General features: G+C 35.9%; 1 protein-coding gene across 7 annotated transcripts in view; it reads left to right on the top strand.

The window, feature by feature from the left end:
* Positions 1-16,451, top strand: part of SEC24B (SEC24 homolog B, COPII coat complex component) — a 106,920-nt gene that overhangs the window by 40,540 nt on the left and 49,929 nt on the right. For 4 of the 7 annotated variants that reach the window (XM_063637270.1, XM_055274899.2, XM_055274898.2 and 1 more), the window contains one exon: positions 7,078-7,182. The exons of the other annotated variants lie outside the window; for them this stretch is intronic. In XM_063637270.1, the coding sequence (XP_063493340.1) occupies positions 7,078-7,182 (105 nt within the window). The remainder of the gene's footprint in view (positions 1-7,077; positions 7,183-16,451) is intronic. 7 annotated transcript variants of the gene reach the window in all.

Here is a 16,451-nt window from a genome sequence, read left to right as displayed (position 1 = left end):
ACACATTTTCTTACTTGGTTTTTTAGGAGCACCAAAGAGTGTCTGTTGATTCTCAACAAACCAGTGGGTATACTGGAAATTGAATTTAGTTCTTAAAAGTATTTGTCTTCAAAGTGAAGGTCCAGTAGTAGTTTTGTTTATCACGAATCAAAAAAGCTTTTAGGATAGATCAAAGCCCTAGCTAAATGAATGGTGTCTTTTCTTGTTTTTCCTCTACATTGATGACTGCCTTCCATTTCTTAAATGTTTTGCTTTTTTTGGCCTGTTACATTGCCCCTGCTGATTTATTTCTTCCTATTGTTTTTTTTTTCTTTTGGAGATGGAGTCTTGCTCTGTCACCCAGCGGCTGAATGCAGTGGCACAATCTTGGCTCACTGCAGCCTCTACCTCCTGGGATCCAGTGATTCTCCTGTCTCAGCCTCCTGAGTAGCTGGGATTACAGGCGCATGCCACCACGCCCTGCTAATTTTTGTATTTTTAGTGGAGACGGGGTTTTACCATGTTGGCCAGGCTGGCCTCTAACTTTTGACCTCAGGTGATCCGCCCACCTTGGCCTCCCAAACTGCTGGGATTACAGGCAGGAGCCACCACGCCCGGCCCCTATCATATTTTCTTTTTGACCATCTTACTGTAAATACCATCCTACCATCTTTTTATAAATATTATTTTGTAAACAGTTTGCCCACTAAACAATTACAATTATGTTTCTTCTTTTTTCTATTAAAATATATTTTGAAAGTAGAAGCTGCCATTTATTGAGCACATACAATATATCAGATACTTTATATCTCATTAATTCACATATTAATCTTATGACATAGATATTCTTCCTTTTTTACAGATGAGAAAAGTGAGATTAACAGAGGTTAGGTAACTTGCCCAAGACTACAAGTTTAAGTAGCAAAGCAAAAGATTTTTTAACTCAGATCTCTCTGTCTTGTATTCTTTCTATAAAATAAGGCTGAATTTTTGTTGTCATTGGCTGTTGACAAACTAACTCTTGGTTTACCTAAGATTTCTTGCTTAAGTAACAGAAAATATCATACTGGGGACATCTGAATTGTAGTTTTTATTGTTCCTTTTTCATAAGTAGGAGAATGGCCTCTTAGTGACTTCTTTGTCTTTGGAGAGATCTGGGCTACACAACCTAATTGAGTCAGGGCTACCACATTTGGTGGTGCGGATTGTCATTTACATGAATGGAGCTTCTTTGAATTGTGCAGTGTATCATCTGCATAGGGTTTACTGTGGGCCTGATATGACCTACTAAAGTGATTATACTTAAAAAGAGATTAGCTTTTTTTCTTCCAAATGCAAAGACACCGTTGCTTAGTTGTTCTCCCAAGACTAAGCATTTTTTTTCTGTTTTTAAGGGAGACATCAAATTTGTGTTTGAGTAGCCCCAAAAATTTCTTTTATAAACTACCTACTTGAACATTTTTTAGATTGATATCTAAAATTTTTCATCAAAAATTTAAATACTTGTAGTTATGTAATTTTTAACATATATGCTGGCTGACTTTTAAAACAGAGATGTTACATTATTCTTTCAAATGTACCCTTTGGAATGATACCTGCCATCATCCTTTTGCAAAAAACACAAATACCCCTTCTTTAACATTTGGGAAGTTTACATTTTTCATTTTCCTATTTGATGGCATATCCCCTTTCCTTAATGTAATAATAAAATATATTCTTATACTAGAAACTGTTTTATCACTCTATTGTGCTTTTCCATGACCATAATATATAAATTGAAATGTTAAAATTTGTTTTATTATCTATAACTTTAAGTCTCTAAATAGTATATTTTCTTCATCATCAATCATTATAACTTTCTCTCTCTCTCTCTCTCTCTCTCTCTTTTTTTTTTTTTTGAGACAGACTCACTCTGTCACCCAGGCTGGAGTGCAGTGGCATGATCTTGGGTCACTGCAGCCTCTGCCTCCCAGATGCAAGCGATTCTCATGTCTCAGCCTTCTGAGTAGCTGGGATTACATGCATGCGCCAACATGCCCAGCTAATTTTTGTATTTTTAGGGGAGATGGGATTTCACCGTGTTGACCAGGCTGATCTCAAACTCCTGGCCTCAAGTGGTCTGCCTGCCTAGGCCTCCCAAAGTGTTGGGATTACAGGCGTGACCATTGTGCCTGGCCAATCACTACAACTTTTATTGTTGGTATAAAATTGGTCAAAACAACATAAACATCATGAATTTTGATATTTATGTCAAGTACGTTTTTATTGGAAATACATCTTTCAGTGAAATGAATGGGCTGTCTCCTCTCCCCACTATAGCTTTGTATCTGAGTTGAATATGATTCATTGTTAGAATATGACAATGTTCAGATAAATTTCATTCTTAGTTTTTATTTTTATACATACAATTGCTGAGAAACATTGTTCACATAAAGTAGATTAGAATTATTTGGAAGAGTTCTGCTAAAGCAATATCATTCTGTTTTGCTTTATTTTGCTTTTACTCTTTTTAACCTTCTGAGTTACATGTCAGAAATTATTGTTTGTTAGATTTTATTTTCCAGGTGGTAGTTGTTATATTATTTCATGTAACAGTTTGTAATTTGCAAATCCCTTTAACTTTTTCTATCTGTCTTACTTTCTCATCACATGGAACAAGCATATCATATGTTATCTTTCTTTTGTAAGTGAGGAAATTTAAGTTTAGAAAGGTTACATGTCTTACCTTAAGACCTACAGAGTTGGTAGGAGAGGTACCCAGGCCCATTGCACACCTTTTGCCTTCAAACTCAGTACTTGTTTTACTCTATCAGCAGTTATTCAAAATATTTTGAATTTCCTTCTACCATGGCCAGTATAGCTTACCATACCTTTTATTATTTTTATTTATTTATTTATTTATTTTGAGACAGGGTCTTGTTTTGTTGCCTGGGCTGGAGTGCAGTGGCTCAGCTCACTGCAGCCTTGACCCTTGAGCCCACTGGGGCTCAAGCGATATACCCACCTCAGCCTCCTGAGGAGCTAAGGCCGCAGGCACACACCACCATATCCGACTAATTTTTTAAAAACTTATTTGTAGAGATGAGGTCTTACAATGTTGCCCAGGCTGGTCTTGAACTTCCAGGCTCAAGTGATTCTCCCGCATTGGCCTCCCAAAGTGCTTAGATTACAGGTGTGAGCCACTGTGCCTGGCTACCATACCCTGTAAGTGTGTTTTTATCAAAAACAAGCTATGATATAGGCCATTTATTTTATGGATGATATCTCCATAAGACCTAATTGGCAAAAGCAGTCCTCAAAACATATCAAAGCATATACTACTAAGTACTAACAGATTCACTTGTTGGTAAATATTTTTTTGTTAAAAAGATGTAGAAAGTGTTAAATATTTTGTAAAATATAAAAATTAAGAATTGACTATATTTTATCATGAAAAGGTTGTAAAATATTTTATTGCACATGTCACATTGACTCTGAAATCACAGAATTTTTATCTGAGTTTTAGTGAGTATGTCTTAAAAACACTTGGTAGTCCTAGAAAATACTCCATTTGTTTTTAAAATAATTACAACTGGGCATGGTGGCTCACGCTTGTAATACCAGCACTTTGGGAGGCGAAGGTGGGTGGATCATTTGAGGTCAGGACTTCGAGACCGGCCTGGCCAACATGGTGAAACGCCGTCTCTACTTAAAATATTAAAAAATTAGCTGGGCGAGGTGGCATAGACCTGTAATCCCAGCTACTCGGGAGGCTGAGGCAGGAGAATCACTTGAACTGGGGAGGCAGAGGTTGCAGTGAGCTGAGATCGTGCCACTGCACTCCAGCCTGGGTGACAGAGTGAGACTGTCTTAAAAAAATAAATAAAAATTAATAAAATAAAATAGCAGGACTGAGTCTGCTAGTCAGGTTGGTGGGGGGTTCTTTTTTTCTAATGATGTGCCCTAAAAAGAACAGCTGAAAATAATTTTAATTGAATATACCTCAAAACATGTTTTTAAAGTTAGTGATATAGCTCACGTTTATTTCGTATTTAGTACGTGTCATGCACCATTGTAAGCATTTGAAATATATTAACTGATTTAATCCTTACCACAACCATTTGAAGTATTACCCTATTTTATAGATAATGTAAGTGAAGAACAGAGGTTAGTAACTTGCTCAAGAACATACCAGCAGTAAGTGATAGAACCTGGAGTTGAACCCAGAGTCCCCATCTTTATCCACAATGTCATGCTCCTTCTCTGTTCAGTATTTCCTACTGTGTACTGTATAATAAGAGACTTGTATACATTACAGCAGTGTGTCATAGTAAGAATTAGGATAAACTAAGGTCATGTGTTTCCTTTGTAAAATAAAAGAAAGGCTGTCATTAACACGGGCACTTTTTTAGGTGGGTAAGTTTGAGGAAAGAGAGTACTTACAGGAATCGACATCTGAAAATTGATTTCCTTAAAACCATTCTTTTGTGGGGACCCTTGAAAAGTCTTCTAGTGTGTACACCTAGTTTCCAGTTTAGGAAAGAGAGCAGTTACTCAAAAGTCTGAACTCCTGAATTTAAAAAAGCTAATCTCCACAAGAGATTTGTTCTCTTAAGATTAGTTTGATTTATTCCTGGTATAGCTGTATCTAGGGAACACTGAGGAATATTAAGCAGCACCAAGGATGTGTTCTCCTGGAAAGGTTTGCCTGAGGGTACTTTAATGGTTGGTAATTTAAACTAAATGTCCTTTCGAAAATATTGGGGCCCTTTAAATAAGAGTGCTGCGTCATGTTAGATTCTATAAAGTGTTTCATGTTTCTTGGTTTAGTAGATTTATACCTTGGAAGCTCTGGTTTAAGATAGAATAAATTGTGATATAACATTCCTTCTCCATTCGGTGGTGGTGGTGGTGGTAGAGGTAGCTACTCATGTACATACATTTCTACAGTGGGTTTCAGGCTGAGCTCTGGGAAAGGATGTCATATTTTACCACCTTATATATTTGATCTGTGTATCTCATACATAGATTTTGGCTCTTAAAGAGAATCTGAATTAGAGGCACTTCAGGAAGCATTCACATAACCTAGAATAGATGACTTGGCTATCAACCCCTTGCCGGCTGTAGCTCCCCATTTGTTGTAGTTTGTATGTGCTATACCCAACCTAGAGCAGGGCGCCATGCTTGGCTAATTTTTTTTTTACTTTTTACAGAGATGGGGTCTCACTGTGTTGCCCAGGCTGGTCTTGAACTCCTGGCTTCAAGTGATACTCCTGCCTGAGCCTCCCGAAGTGCTTGGATTATAGACATGAGCAATTGTGCTTGGCTCAAATTTTCATTTTAATTGGGCTTTTTGTCAGAAGAATGTGCCACTCTGAATTTGTTTTTGGTATTAAGTTTGTTTGTTTCTTGTATTACCTGAACCTATTTTACATTTATTTTATTTTATTTACATTGATTTTTATTTTATTGATTTTATTGATTTTTATTTTATTTACATTGATTTGAATTTGGGATACTGCTATTTTACCGATATTAAAAGATGTTTCAGCAAAGCTAGCAGATTTTTCCATGACTTTTTTTAGTCGTTGTTGAAAGATCAAAGCTTCATTCATCTACAGTTTAACCTTTGCTTCTAAACTCAAATTTTATTCTTTTTTTTTTTTTTTTTACTCTAGAGATGAGTTATTTATCCATGCTAATCAAGTATGATAGTCACCTGAAAAAAAAAATAAAGAGAGCATTAAAGCACTATCGTGTGATTTTGGTGAGGCAGGGCTTCATTGTACCCCCAATATTAGGAAATGTTCTTAAAAATCCCCACTATGTTTCTTGCTTTCTTTTTTCTTTTTTTTCAAAGTACAGCCATGAGATTTTCCATACAAGGATGTTTATTCTTATTTAAGAAGTGTTTTCATGTTCTTTTTTCTTTTTCTTTTTCTGAGATGGAGTCTCACTCTGTCACCAGGCTGGAGTGCAATGGCACGATCTCTGCTCACTGCAACCTCTGCTTCCCGGCAGAGGCGATTCTCCTGCCTCAGCCTCCCAAGTAGCTGGGACTACAGGCGTGCGCCACCATGCCCAGCTAATTTTTGTATTTTTAGTAGAGACAGGGTTTCACCATGTTGGCCAGGATGGTCTCGATCTCTTAACCTCGTGATCCTCCCACCTCGGCCTCCCAAAGTGCTGGGATTACAGGCATGAGCCACTGTGCCCGGCCTTCATTTTCAATTAAGATAATTTTTATTTTCCCTCTTAAAAACTGTATAGATGTTAATTTTTAAAGTCCCAATTCTACCAGATCAAATAATAGAAATACCCAATTACATTTTTTAAAGGGAAGTAGTATACAGTTACCAATACCAGATTATTGTGCCCTTTTCTACAGAATCTGCCTTCTGTTGGTATATTTCACACAGGACCAGTCTTATTCATCTGCTTCAGACTCACATGTAGGCAATAGGATGACACTGACATGACTGGATGTCTCAGAAAATTCAGTTTTCTGTAATTCTCACACTTGTAGGGTCACAGTTAATAAGTCCCCCAGCCCCCCTGTCCCCCACTCCCAGAGTATCTACTGTTAGCAGAGAACTATGCTGAATATAGTTTTTTTCTTTAACTGTCATTCTTCTTCCGTTATGGGAACTGAGTTTACCATCAAGATAACATTAGCAGAAGGAAGGGGTACCAAGTATGTGTTTTGTATGCTGTGCAAAATCAGCTCACTATAAATGATCACTACCCACCAAAAATGCACGATCCCAAAGGAAATATACCACAGGGCCATAAGGTCAAAGAAGATAAACATGTGTAGAGCTCAGTAAACTTTTCAGAGAATATTATTGCAGCTTCCTAAATACTAACTGTATTGGACAATACATGATAGATACCTTTTCACACTTAAGCCAGTCCATATTAAAGCTGCTTTTACTAAACTGCTTTGCAGCGATTTTCTAATGGTTCTAGTTTTGATAATGAATTTGCTAATATTAATATGCATGTTGGGATGTTCTTTGGAATGTCAGAGTTCTTTCTCACTTTTAATGCAATGTCAAATTTTTATTTCTCATCTTTCCTGTTGGTTTGACTCTTATGTTTGTGCTTTCCACTTTACAGGCATGCAGTATGGTGAATATGTTAATAACCAAGCTAGCTCCGCACCAACTCCCTTGTCATCAACTTCCGATGATGAGGAAGAGGAGGAGGAGGATGAGGAAGCAGGTCTGCTTTAGCTTTACACCAGTTCTTGATCTTTTCCTGCTCAAGTTTTCTTTTTATTTCCACAGTCTTACTTAGCCTTTTAAAAAAGAGTCTTTGAAGATTTAGCATGATGAACTTATGAGGTTTGCATTATAGAAGATGTGTCACATAAAATGAGGTGTTTGTTTTGTTTTTCCTCCTTTAGGCATCTTTGCCATATTGTAAATAATAGAATCAGAATACCTCTTTCATGATAGTAGAGTGCAGTCTTCTTTCAGAAATGCATTTCCTGCCATGTCACATGCAAAATAATGAGTACTGACTGAAGCTTTTGGCTGATGATTGCTCTAGCATTGTTTTAGGAATAATGCTTCATTTTCTGCTTTGCATGCTACTTTAGTCTAATCAAAATAAGCCATGCGGATTTTATAATAGGGATAGAGAAATAGGGCAGTGTTTCAGTGAGGTCCTTTTGGCTTTTCTTGTCATGTATTTAGAAGGCCCAGAATTTGTAGTTATTTTCCTGCTTCATGAAGTAGTACATATCTTGCTAGTTGAAGAAGTTGTGCATATGGTTATGTGTTGCAAACTGTTTAATATCTTTTTCTGCCTTTGATAGGTAGAACACTGCTAAAAATTAAGCAGTTCAGTTCCTCCATTAATTCTAATACAGGTTGAATATCCCTTATCTGAAATGCTTGGGGCCAGAGTGTTTCAAATTTCAGATTTTTTCAGATTTCAGAATATTTGCTGCATATACATAGTGAGATAGTTTGAGGATGGGACTCACGTTTGAATACTAAATTCATTTATGTTTCATATACACCAATACACATAAACTAAAGATAATTTTGTACTATATATATTTTTTTGTTTTGTTTTTTATTTTTGAGACAGGATCTCACTGTGTCACCCAGGCTGGAGTGCAGTGGCACAATCATGGCTCATGCCAACCTCCGCCCCCCAGGCTCAAGCCGTCCTCCTGTCTCAACTCTCACATAGCTGGGACTACAGGCTACCCTGCACAGTTACAAATACATGTTTGTATTTTTTGTAGAGATGGGGTTTTGCAATGTTGCCCAAGCTGATCTTGAACTCCTGCACTCGGGGAATCCGCCCACCTCAACCTCCCAAAGTGCTGGGATTACAGGCATGAGCTACCTCACCAGGCTTGTACTATATATATATATATCTCTATATATATAGAGATATATGTATAGAGATATATATATAGATAGATAGATAGATATTTTTTTTTTGAGATGGAGTCTTGCTCTGTTGCCCAGGCTAGAGTGCAGTGGAGCGATCTTGGCTCACTGCAAGCTGCACCTTCTGGGTTCACACCATTCTCCTGCCTTAGCCTCCCTTAGCTGGGACTACAGGCGCCCGCCACCACGCCCGGCTAATTTTTTGTGTTTTTAGTAGAGGTGGGATTTCACTGTGTTAGCCAGGGTGGTCTTGATCTCCTGACCTCATGATCCGCCCGCCTCGGCCTCCCAAAGTACTGGGATTACAGGCGTGAGCCACAGTGCCCTGCCTTGTACAATATTTTTAATAATTTTGTACATGATACAGAGTTTTGCTTGTGACTTGCCATATGAGGTCAGGTGTGGAATTTTCCACTTGTGGTGACATGTCAGCCCTCATAAAATTTTGGATTTTGGAGCATTTAAGATTTTGGATTTTCACGTTAGCGACGCTCAACCTATAGTTTAAGACTGAACCAATAAGTGATCTTTCAAGTTATTATATGTGACCATAATTCTCCTGTTCTAAATGGGAAGATCTGTTCTACAAACAATCATTTTAACCAAAAATTTATATTTCCTGTGCATTTAAAAATATTTAAATCGTTATATGCGACTGGAGGGGATAAAAATTGGGGGTGGCAGGTGGGAAATAGTTTTTCTTACTCTAAATATGTAAGTACCCATCTATGTTTCTGAAATATTTTTTGTAATTTTAAATTTTAACAAAATTTCAAACAGAAGTGTAAAAGAAACCCGCATGTACACTTTACCCAGATAAACCATTTTTGCCACATTTGCTTTATAATTCTCTATCAACATATTTTTGCTATACATTTGCAAGTAAATTGGAGACATCATGAACTTTACCCCTAATACTTTATGTTTCCTAATCATAAGGTCAGTGTCTTACATAACCAAAATACAGTTATCAAGAAATTGGGCATTGATGCAATAATATCTGATAACACAGTTCATTGTCAAATATCAGTTGTCTTAAGTACATCAGCTATAAAGCTGTTTTCATGGTCCAGGATCCAATTTGGGTCATGCATTGAATTTAGTTGTCATGTTAGAGTTCTTCAGTCTCCAACAGTTCGTTAGCCTCTTTCCTTGCCTTAACATTTTCAAAGAGTACAGACCAGTTATTTTGTAAAATGTTCCCCAATGTGGGTTTATCTGAGGTTTCCTCATGATTAGATTCAGACCATGCATTTTTCAGAGGATTACCACTAAAGCAATGTTGTGTCCTCAGTGCATCCTATTTGAGGCACATGATGTCAATTTGCTCTCATATTGATGAGGTTAACTTTTATTATTTGAATAAGGTGGTATCTGCCAGGTTTCTCCACTATAAAGTTACTATTTTTCCCTGTTAAAATTAATAAGTAATTTGTGGGGAGATTGTTTGAGACTATGTAAATGTTCTGTTCTCCAAAAAAGAAAAAAAAAAAGAGATCAGAAAGATTTGGTGGCTGGGTGCAGTGGCTCACGCCTGTAATCCCAGCACTTTGGAAGTCCGAGGCAGGCAGATCACCTGGGGTCAGGATTTTGAGACCAGCCTGGCTAACATGGTGAAACTCTATCTCTACTAAAAATTTTACAAAAATTAGCCGGGTGTGATGGCGCACACCCATAGTCCCAGCTACTCTGGAGGCTGAGGCAGGAGAATTGCTTGAACCTGGGAGGCAGAGGTTTCAGTGAGCCAAGGTCACGCCACTGCCTTTCCAGCCTGGGTGGCAGAACAAGACTCTGTCTCAAAAAAAAAAAAAAAAAAAAGATTTAGCATTTATGGCTTTTTTCTAATGTCTTTGTTTATTATTTTTCTTGAGTGTATTATAGATTTAAAATTCCTGAGTTTTTATGGCATTTGGATTTTAATAATACCTAACATTTTTAGCACTTACTGAATGCCAGTCATAGCAATACAGAGCTAGTATGTCTCCCTCGGTTTTTGTGTCAGTTTTTCTAGACTCACATCCCGACTTTGTCACTTTCTAGCTTTGTGATAATGATAGTAACAATTACATATAGTTGTTTTAAGGATTGAAGATATTGTTTGTAAAGAGCTTAGAACAGTGTGTGGCAAATGGTAAACACTCAGAAAGATTAGCTGTCATTACCAGCATTGAGATTGTGTTATTGTCTGTTCTTCTCAACAATTCTGCAAGGCAGAAATAATCAACTCTGTTTTACAGATGAATTAACTGCAGCCTGAACATGTTAAGTAACATTTGTCTATGGTCACACAGCTGCTCAGTAGGCAGAGTAGAGATTCAAACTGAGGTCTTTCTGCAGAAAAGTATGAAAAAGAAGGTGTCTTCCTGTCTAGTGAGAGAACATAAACCGCCAGAGTAGGTGGGAAGTAAAGGGCACATGACGGTAGTCACTACAGTATTAAACTTACATGTTGTCTTACTCCTGGGTTTTTTTCTACTCCACAAAATAAGACTATATTATTGACATTTTTACTATAATCTTGGTGTTGTCTATTCATGGTTTTTTAAAATAATATCTTCGTTGGTTGCAAATTAAAGAAACATTCTCAGTGGTGGGATGGGAAGAAAGTCTAGCTTTAAATGGAATTCTATTTTTTAAACCTTGCCCAGTTACAATAATTTTTTTCATATGTACAGAGGTAAAAAGAAAGTGGCTGAAATTGGTGTGGATTACATGTAAGTGTCTAATAAAGTAGTGACTTGGAGTGCTCTAAGCATTTCAGTGGCATTTATTCCCTTTATTTGTGAGATTTTTGTGTGTTTATGTGGGATTGTTCTCCAACTTTGAAAAAAATTTACTGAACAGTGATGAAAAATCAACCAGCAGGTTGGAGAATCAGAAGTTATTGGGTTAGCAGTGTTAAGTGTTAAGGAAAGTTTGGCTGAAAGCTGAGGAAAAAAAACAATTGGAAAATCTATCAGGAGGTGTCTGTCTTGTTTTGTTTTTTCCCCCTCTGTAGCGCTGTTTGGAGATAGAGGGAAGAGAGAACACGAAGAACATTTCCTGAGTCTCTTGCTAATATCTGTTATACCTGTGATATCTGTTAAGTTGTAATAGTAGCTCTGTGGAGTAGGTGTTATTATGAAATCTGTTGTTACTAATGAGGAGCAGCTCACAGATGTCAGGTGTCCATTTTCCCTTAACTGGTAGGGAGTGGACATGGAGTTTGAGTTATAGCCTTTTCATGTTTTGTGCATGTTATTGAGGAAATCTCAAATTATCTGGCTAATTTCAAGTTTAGCAATACTAGTAAGTATATTGCCTTTGTTGACCCATATTGCTTGTCTTTTAGAGACAGAAAACAGCTTAAGCCTTTTTTTAAAGGCTTAATTGCTTTCTGATACTCTTCCCTAGCTTCAAGGATTCTGAGCTATTCTTCTGGTCTGTTCTCCTAGTTACTTCTTTAGATTTCAGCTCCCTTTCTTTTTCTCTTTCCTTTTTTCTTCTTTCAAGCTGTAACATAGAGCCAGTAAAAGAATGAGAGAAAATTATTTCCAAGTGCTGCATTTCATACTTGACCCCCATTTGATCTCAGAATACCTATTTTCAGTCATTGTAGTGTGAAGTGACTGAGGCAAATCGATGCTATCCAAGGATTAAGCATGGGACAAGTACCAAAGTTATTGATTCAGTGGAAACCAGCTTGTATGCTAAAAGCAGTATTTTGCTTGGTATCAGGATTCCAAAGATCAATATATTAGCATAGCTCTGGCCATCAAATACTTATAATATGATAGGGAAACAGATACCATATGATTACAGTACAACTTGAAAAGTGTAAGTGGGTGCGGTGGCTCATGCCTGTAATCCCAGCACTTTGGAAGGCTGAGATGGGCGGATCACCTGAGGTCAGGAGTTTGAGACCAGCCTGGCTAACATAGCAAAACCCCATATCTACTAAAAATACAAAGATTAGGCCGGTGTGGTGGCTAGCGTCTGTAATCCCAGCTGCTTTGGAGGCTGAGGCAGGAGAATCACTTGAACCCAGGAGACAGAGGTTGCAGTGAGCTGAGATCATGCCACTGCACTCCAGCCTGAGTGACAAGAGTGAGACTCTGTCTAAAAAAAAAAAAGAGAGAGAGAGAAAAGAGAAGTGTATTATTTCAGGGTTGAGAATGTGCTCCTACTTAGGAGAAGAAATGATTTTCTGTGGGCATACAGGGAAAGTTTGACAAAGGATTTGAAATTTGAAGGATGAGTAGTAATTTGCCATGTGAAGAAAGGAAATTATGGCTAACAGACCAACATGCATAATGCATAAACAGAAGAAAAAAATACAGTATTGGGTCAAGAGTCAGAGGTTTGGTGTAGCTGCAAAATAAGGTAAAAGGGAGGATGGTAAAGGGACAAGTGAGAGATGCAGGTGGAAAGGACAAGTAGAAGCCACATTTTGAAGTTTGTTTTATGACAGTGTGAAGGCATTTAGACCTTATTCACTAAGATGGTGGGGAAATTAGTGAAGGTTGTTTTTAAGCATGTTCAGAATGTTAGCACATAAGTTTTCAATAAGGTACTGTTTTATAAAAATACCTTTTTGATTTATTTGCCAGTAATGGCATGACCTCTAATTAATGCATTAATTAGAATGCATTAATCTAAATAGCAAAATATCATGAGTCTGTTTAGCTTACTGATTTATTTGGGTTTATAACAATTATCATTGCTTTGATATTTTGACAGGTTCAAAAATAGAGATTTGCAGTTATTTTTCCTCCTGAAAGTGAATTTAAAGTAAACTAGCAGATTTCAAACTATTCAGGAAACAAAATAGAATAAAAAAATTAGTACTTTAAAACTTATAGCATTATTAAAATGAACAATCTTTAAAATATTAACAGTTGATTTGACATGAAAGAAACTAAACATCTTAATTGAGTAGTAGTATGTTCTTTGGAATAAGTTGATATATAAGTCATCTTTTATCTTTGGACTTTATTTTTTTTCAAGAGTAGTTATTTCTTGATATATACGTTTAAAAGTTTTTCTTAGAATGCTCATGATATTTTTAATAGCAGTTTTGAGAAACAATTCACATGCCATAAAATTCACCTATTTAAGTTGTGCTGTTCTGCAGTTTTTAGCATATTCACAAAGTAGCAACCATCACTACTATGTAATTCCAGAACATTTTCTTCACCCCAAAATAGAAACTTCATGTTTTAGCATTCTACCCTCCCGCACAACCACACACAGCTCTAGGCAACCATTAATCCTCTGTCTCTATAGATTTGTCTGTTTTGAACATTTTCTATGTAGAGATCATATAATATGTGGTTGTTACTTGCATCTTTCTTTTAACGTAATGTTTTCAAGGTTCATCCACGTTATGGCATATGTCAGTACTTTATTATTTTTTGTTGCCAAAAAATATTCCATATGTGAATGTATCACATTTTATTTATCCATTCATGAGTTGATGGACATTTGGGTTGTTTCTGCTTTTTGGCTGTTATGAATACTCCTCCTGTGAACATTTGTCGACAAGTTTTTGTGTGGGTTTATGTTTTCATTTCTCTTGAGTAGAATTGCTGGGTCAGAACTCTGTATTTAACTTTCGAGAAACTGCCAAACTGTTTTCCAAAGTAACTGCACCATTTTACAATCCAATGAGGATTCTAATTTCTTCACATCTTTGGTAATAAGTTTTGGCAAAGATGTGGAAAAACTGGAATCCTCATTCGATTGGTTATAACCATCCTAGTGGATGTGAAATGGTATCTCATTGTTTTGATTTTCATTTTCCTAATGGGATTATGATGTTGAACATCTTTTCATGTGTTTATTGGTCATTTGTTTATCTTCATTGGATAAATATCTGTTCAAATCTTTTGCCCATTTTAAATTTGGTTATTTGTTGTTTTATTGAGTTGTAAGAGTTTGTTACATATTCTGGATATTAACCCCTTATCAGATATATGATTTGCACATATTGTCATTCTGTGGGTTGTCTTTTTACTTCTTGATGATACGGTAACCTTTAGAGCACAAAAGTTCTTAATTTTTATGAAGTCCAAATTATCTTTTTTCTTTTGTTGCTTATACCTTTGATGTCATATCTAAAATTTCATGTAGTCATGAAGATTTACTCCTGTATTCTAAGAGTTTTATAGTTTTAGCACTTACATTTTATGTCTATGATCCATTTTGAGTTAGTTGTGGTGCAAGGAAGGGGTCTAGCTTTGTTCTTCTGCATGTGGATATGTCTAGTTGTTCCAGCACTATTTGCTGAAAAGAATATTATTTCCCCATTGAAATGTCATGGTAAATTGTTTAGTTTTATTAAGGAAAAATATACATAACATAAAATTAACTGTTTTAAATTGTATAATTCAGTGGCATTTAGTACATGTACAGTGTTGTGCAGTTCCCACTTCTATTTAGCTCTATCTAATTTTGTGAAGTACTAGACATTTTCATCATCCCACAAGAAAATCCTACTACTCAGTCACTCCCCATTTTCCCCTCCCCTCAGCCTGGATCTTTCATATAAATAGAATTATATAATATATATATTATATATTATAACATATATGATGTATATATGATATATACATATGATAATATATATGGTCTTTTCTGTTTGATTTATTTCACTTAAGCAAATTTTCAGGTTTCTTTCACATTGTAGCATGTATCCATACTTCATTTTTATGGCTAAATAATATCCCATTTTATAGATATACCATATTTTGTTCATTCATCTGTTGATGAATATTTGGAGAGTTTTGACCTGATATATCAGCATTCTGCTTTAGTTTAAAATTCACAAATAAAAGGAACAAAAAGGAAAGGGCATTACTTTCCATTCTTTATTAAGAGGAAAAATATATGTGCAAAATTGTTCTACTTATCACGAAGAAGGCACTTTGTAAATATTAGTGTCTTCTACCTATTACTTAGTTTATGGGTGTCTTCATATCCACTGTCTCATTTAGACCTTATAAGAACATAAAAAACCACATATAGGACATTTAAAAAATCGTTAGCATTTTGCAGAAGAGTTATATAGCAAGTTACCGTCACTTAGTCTTAGGAGAAAAGAACCACAAAGTTATATAGCAAGTAAATGATGGAGTTGATGTAACTGCAGTCTTTGCCTCCAAATCATGTTCTTTGCTGATAAGAAAATGTTCCTACACAAAAAACATTAGCTGTTATGCCCTGAGTCAGTATACCTGATTCTCATGTTCATCTAAAAGTATTCAATGAAAGATAATTATGCATACCTGTTCCTTTCCTATCACAGTTGAAAATTAACCTAAATGTAGTTTAAACCCCATTTATAATACTGGTATTAAAAGCAAGGGATAACCTCTGTAGCACAGAATTTTGTCTTACTGTGAAACAAAGCAAGATCTGTAACATAATAGAGGGATCATGCAGATTTTTGGTTTTATTCATCATAATATACTCTAGCATATGTATTTAGGATAATTGTAGGTCTCAAAATATTTGTTGAATGAATGGAAGAAGTATATTGCTTGTTCTATTCATGTGACCTGTGACCAGATTTTATCATAAATTGCCACTGAACTCTCATCTTAACAGGTTTCGAATGAGCACACATGATAAAAATTCTTATAGTCTAACACTTACATGAATTAGTATGCCTTTCATTTATATTACCTTATTAAATGTGGCAGGTGTTATTTAATCTCTATTCTGCAGATATGTAAACTGAGACACAGAAAACCTTAGTGGCATGCCAGATAGCAACCTAAGCCACAGACTTCTCATTTATGAATGTCTCAAACAGTGTGCTATGATACAAATAAAAGTCATTAAAATTTAATTACCTTAAAATACCCTAATATTGATAAAAATATATTTAGTAGTATATTTGGTAGATGTAATCCTTAAGATGTGACTATATTAACATTTATATCAACCTAAAGTTTTTATGTGTTTGACCACTTTGAATAGTTTAATATCTGTTCTTCTCTAAGATGCTTTACATGTTTAACTGAATTTTATCCCACTCATCAGCTTCATATTCTCTCCAGTCTCATCTTCTATTCTTAACAGAAATTCATTGGTTTTTAA

The sequence above is a fragment of the Symphalangus syndactylus genome, chromosome 4 (genome assembly GCF_028878055.3).
Source record: "Symphalangus syndactylus isolate Jambi chromosome 4, NHGRI_mSymSyn1-v2.1_pri, whole genome shotgun sequence".
Taxonomy (NCBI): Eukaryota; Metazoa; Chordata; class Mammalia; order Primates; family Hylobatidae; genus Symphalangus; species Symphalangus syndactylus.
Note: the sequence above shows the minus strand (reverse complement) of the source record. Positions and strands in the feature narration are given on the sequence as shown.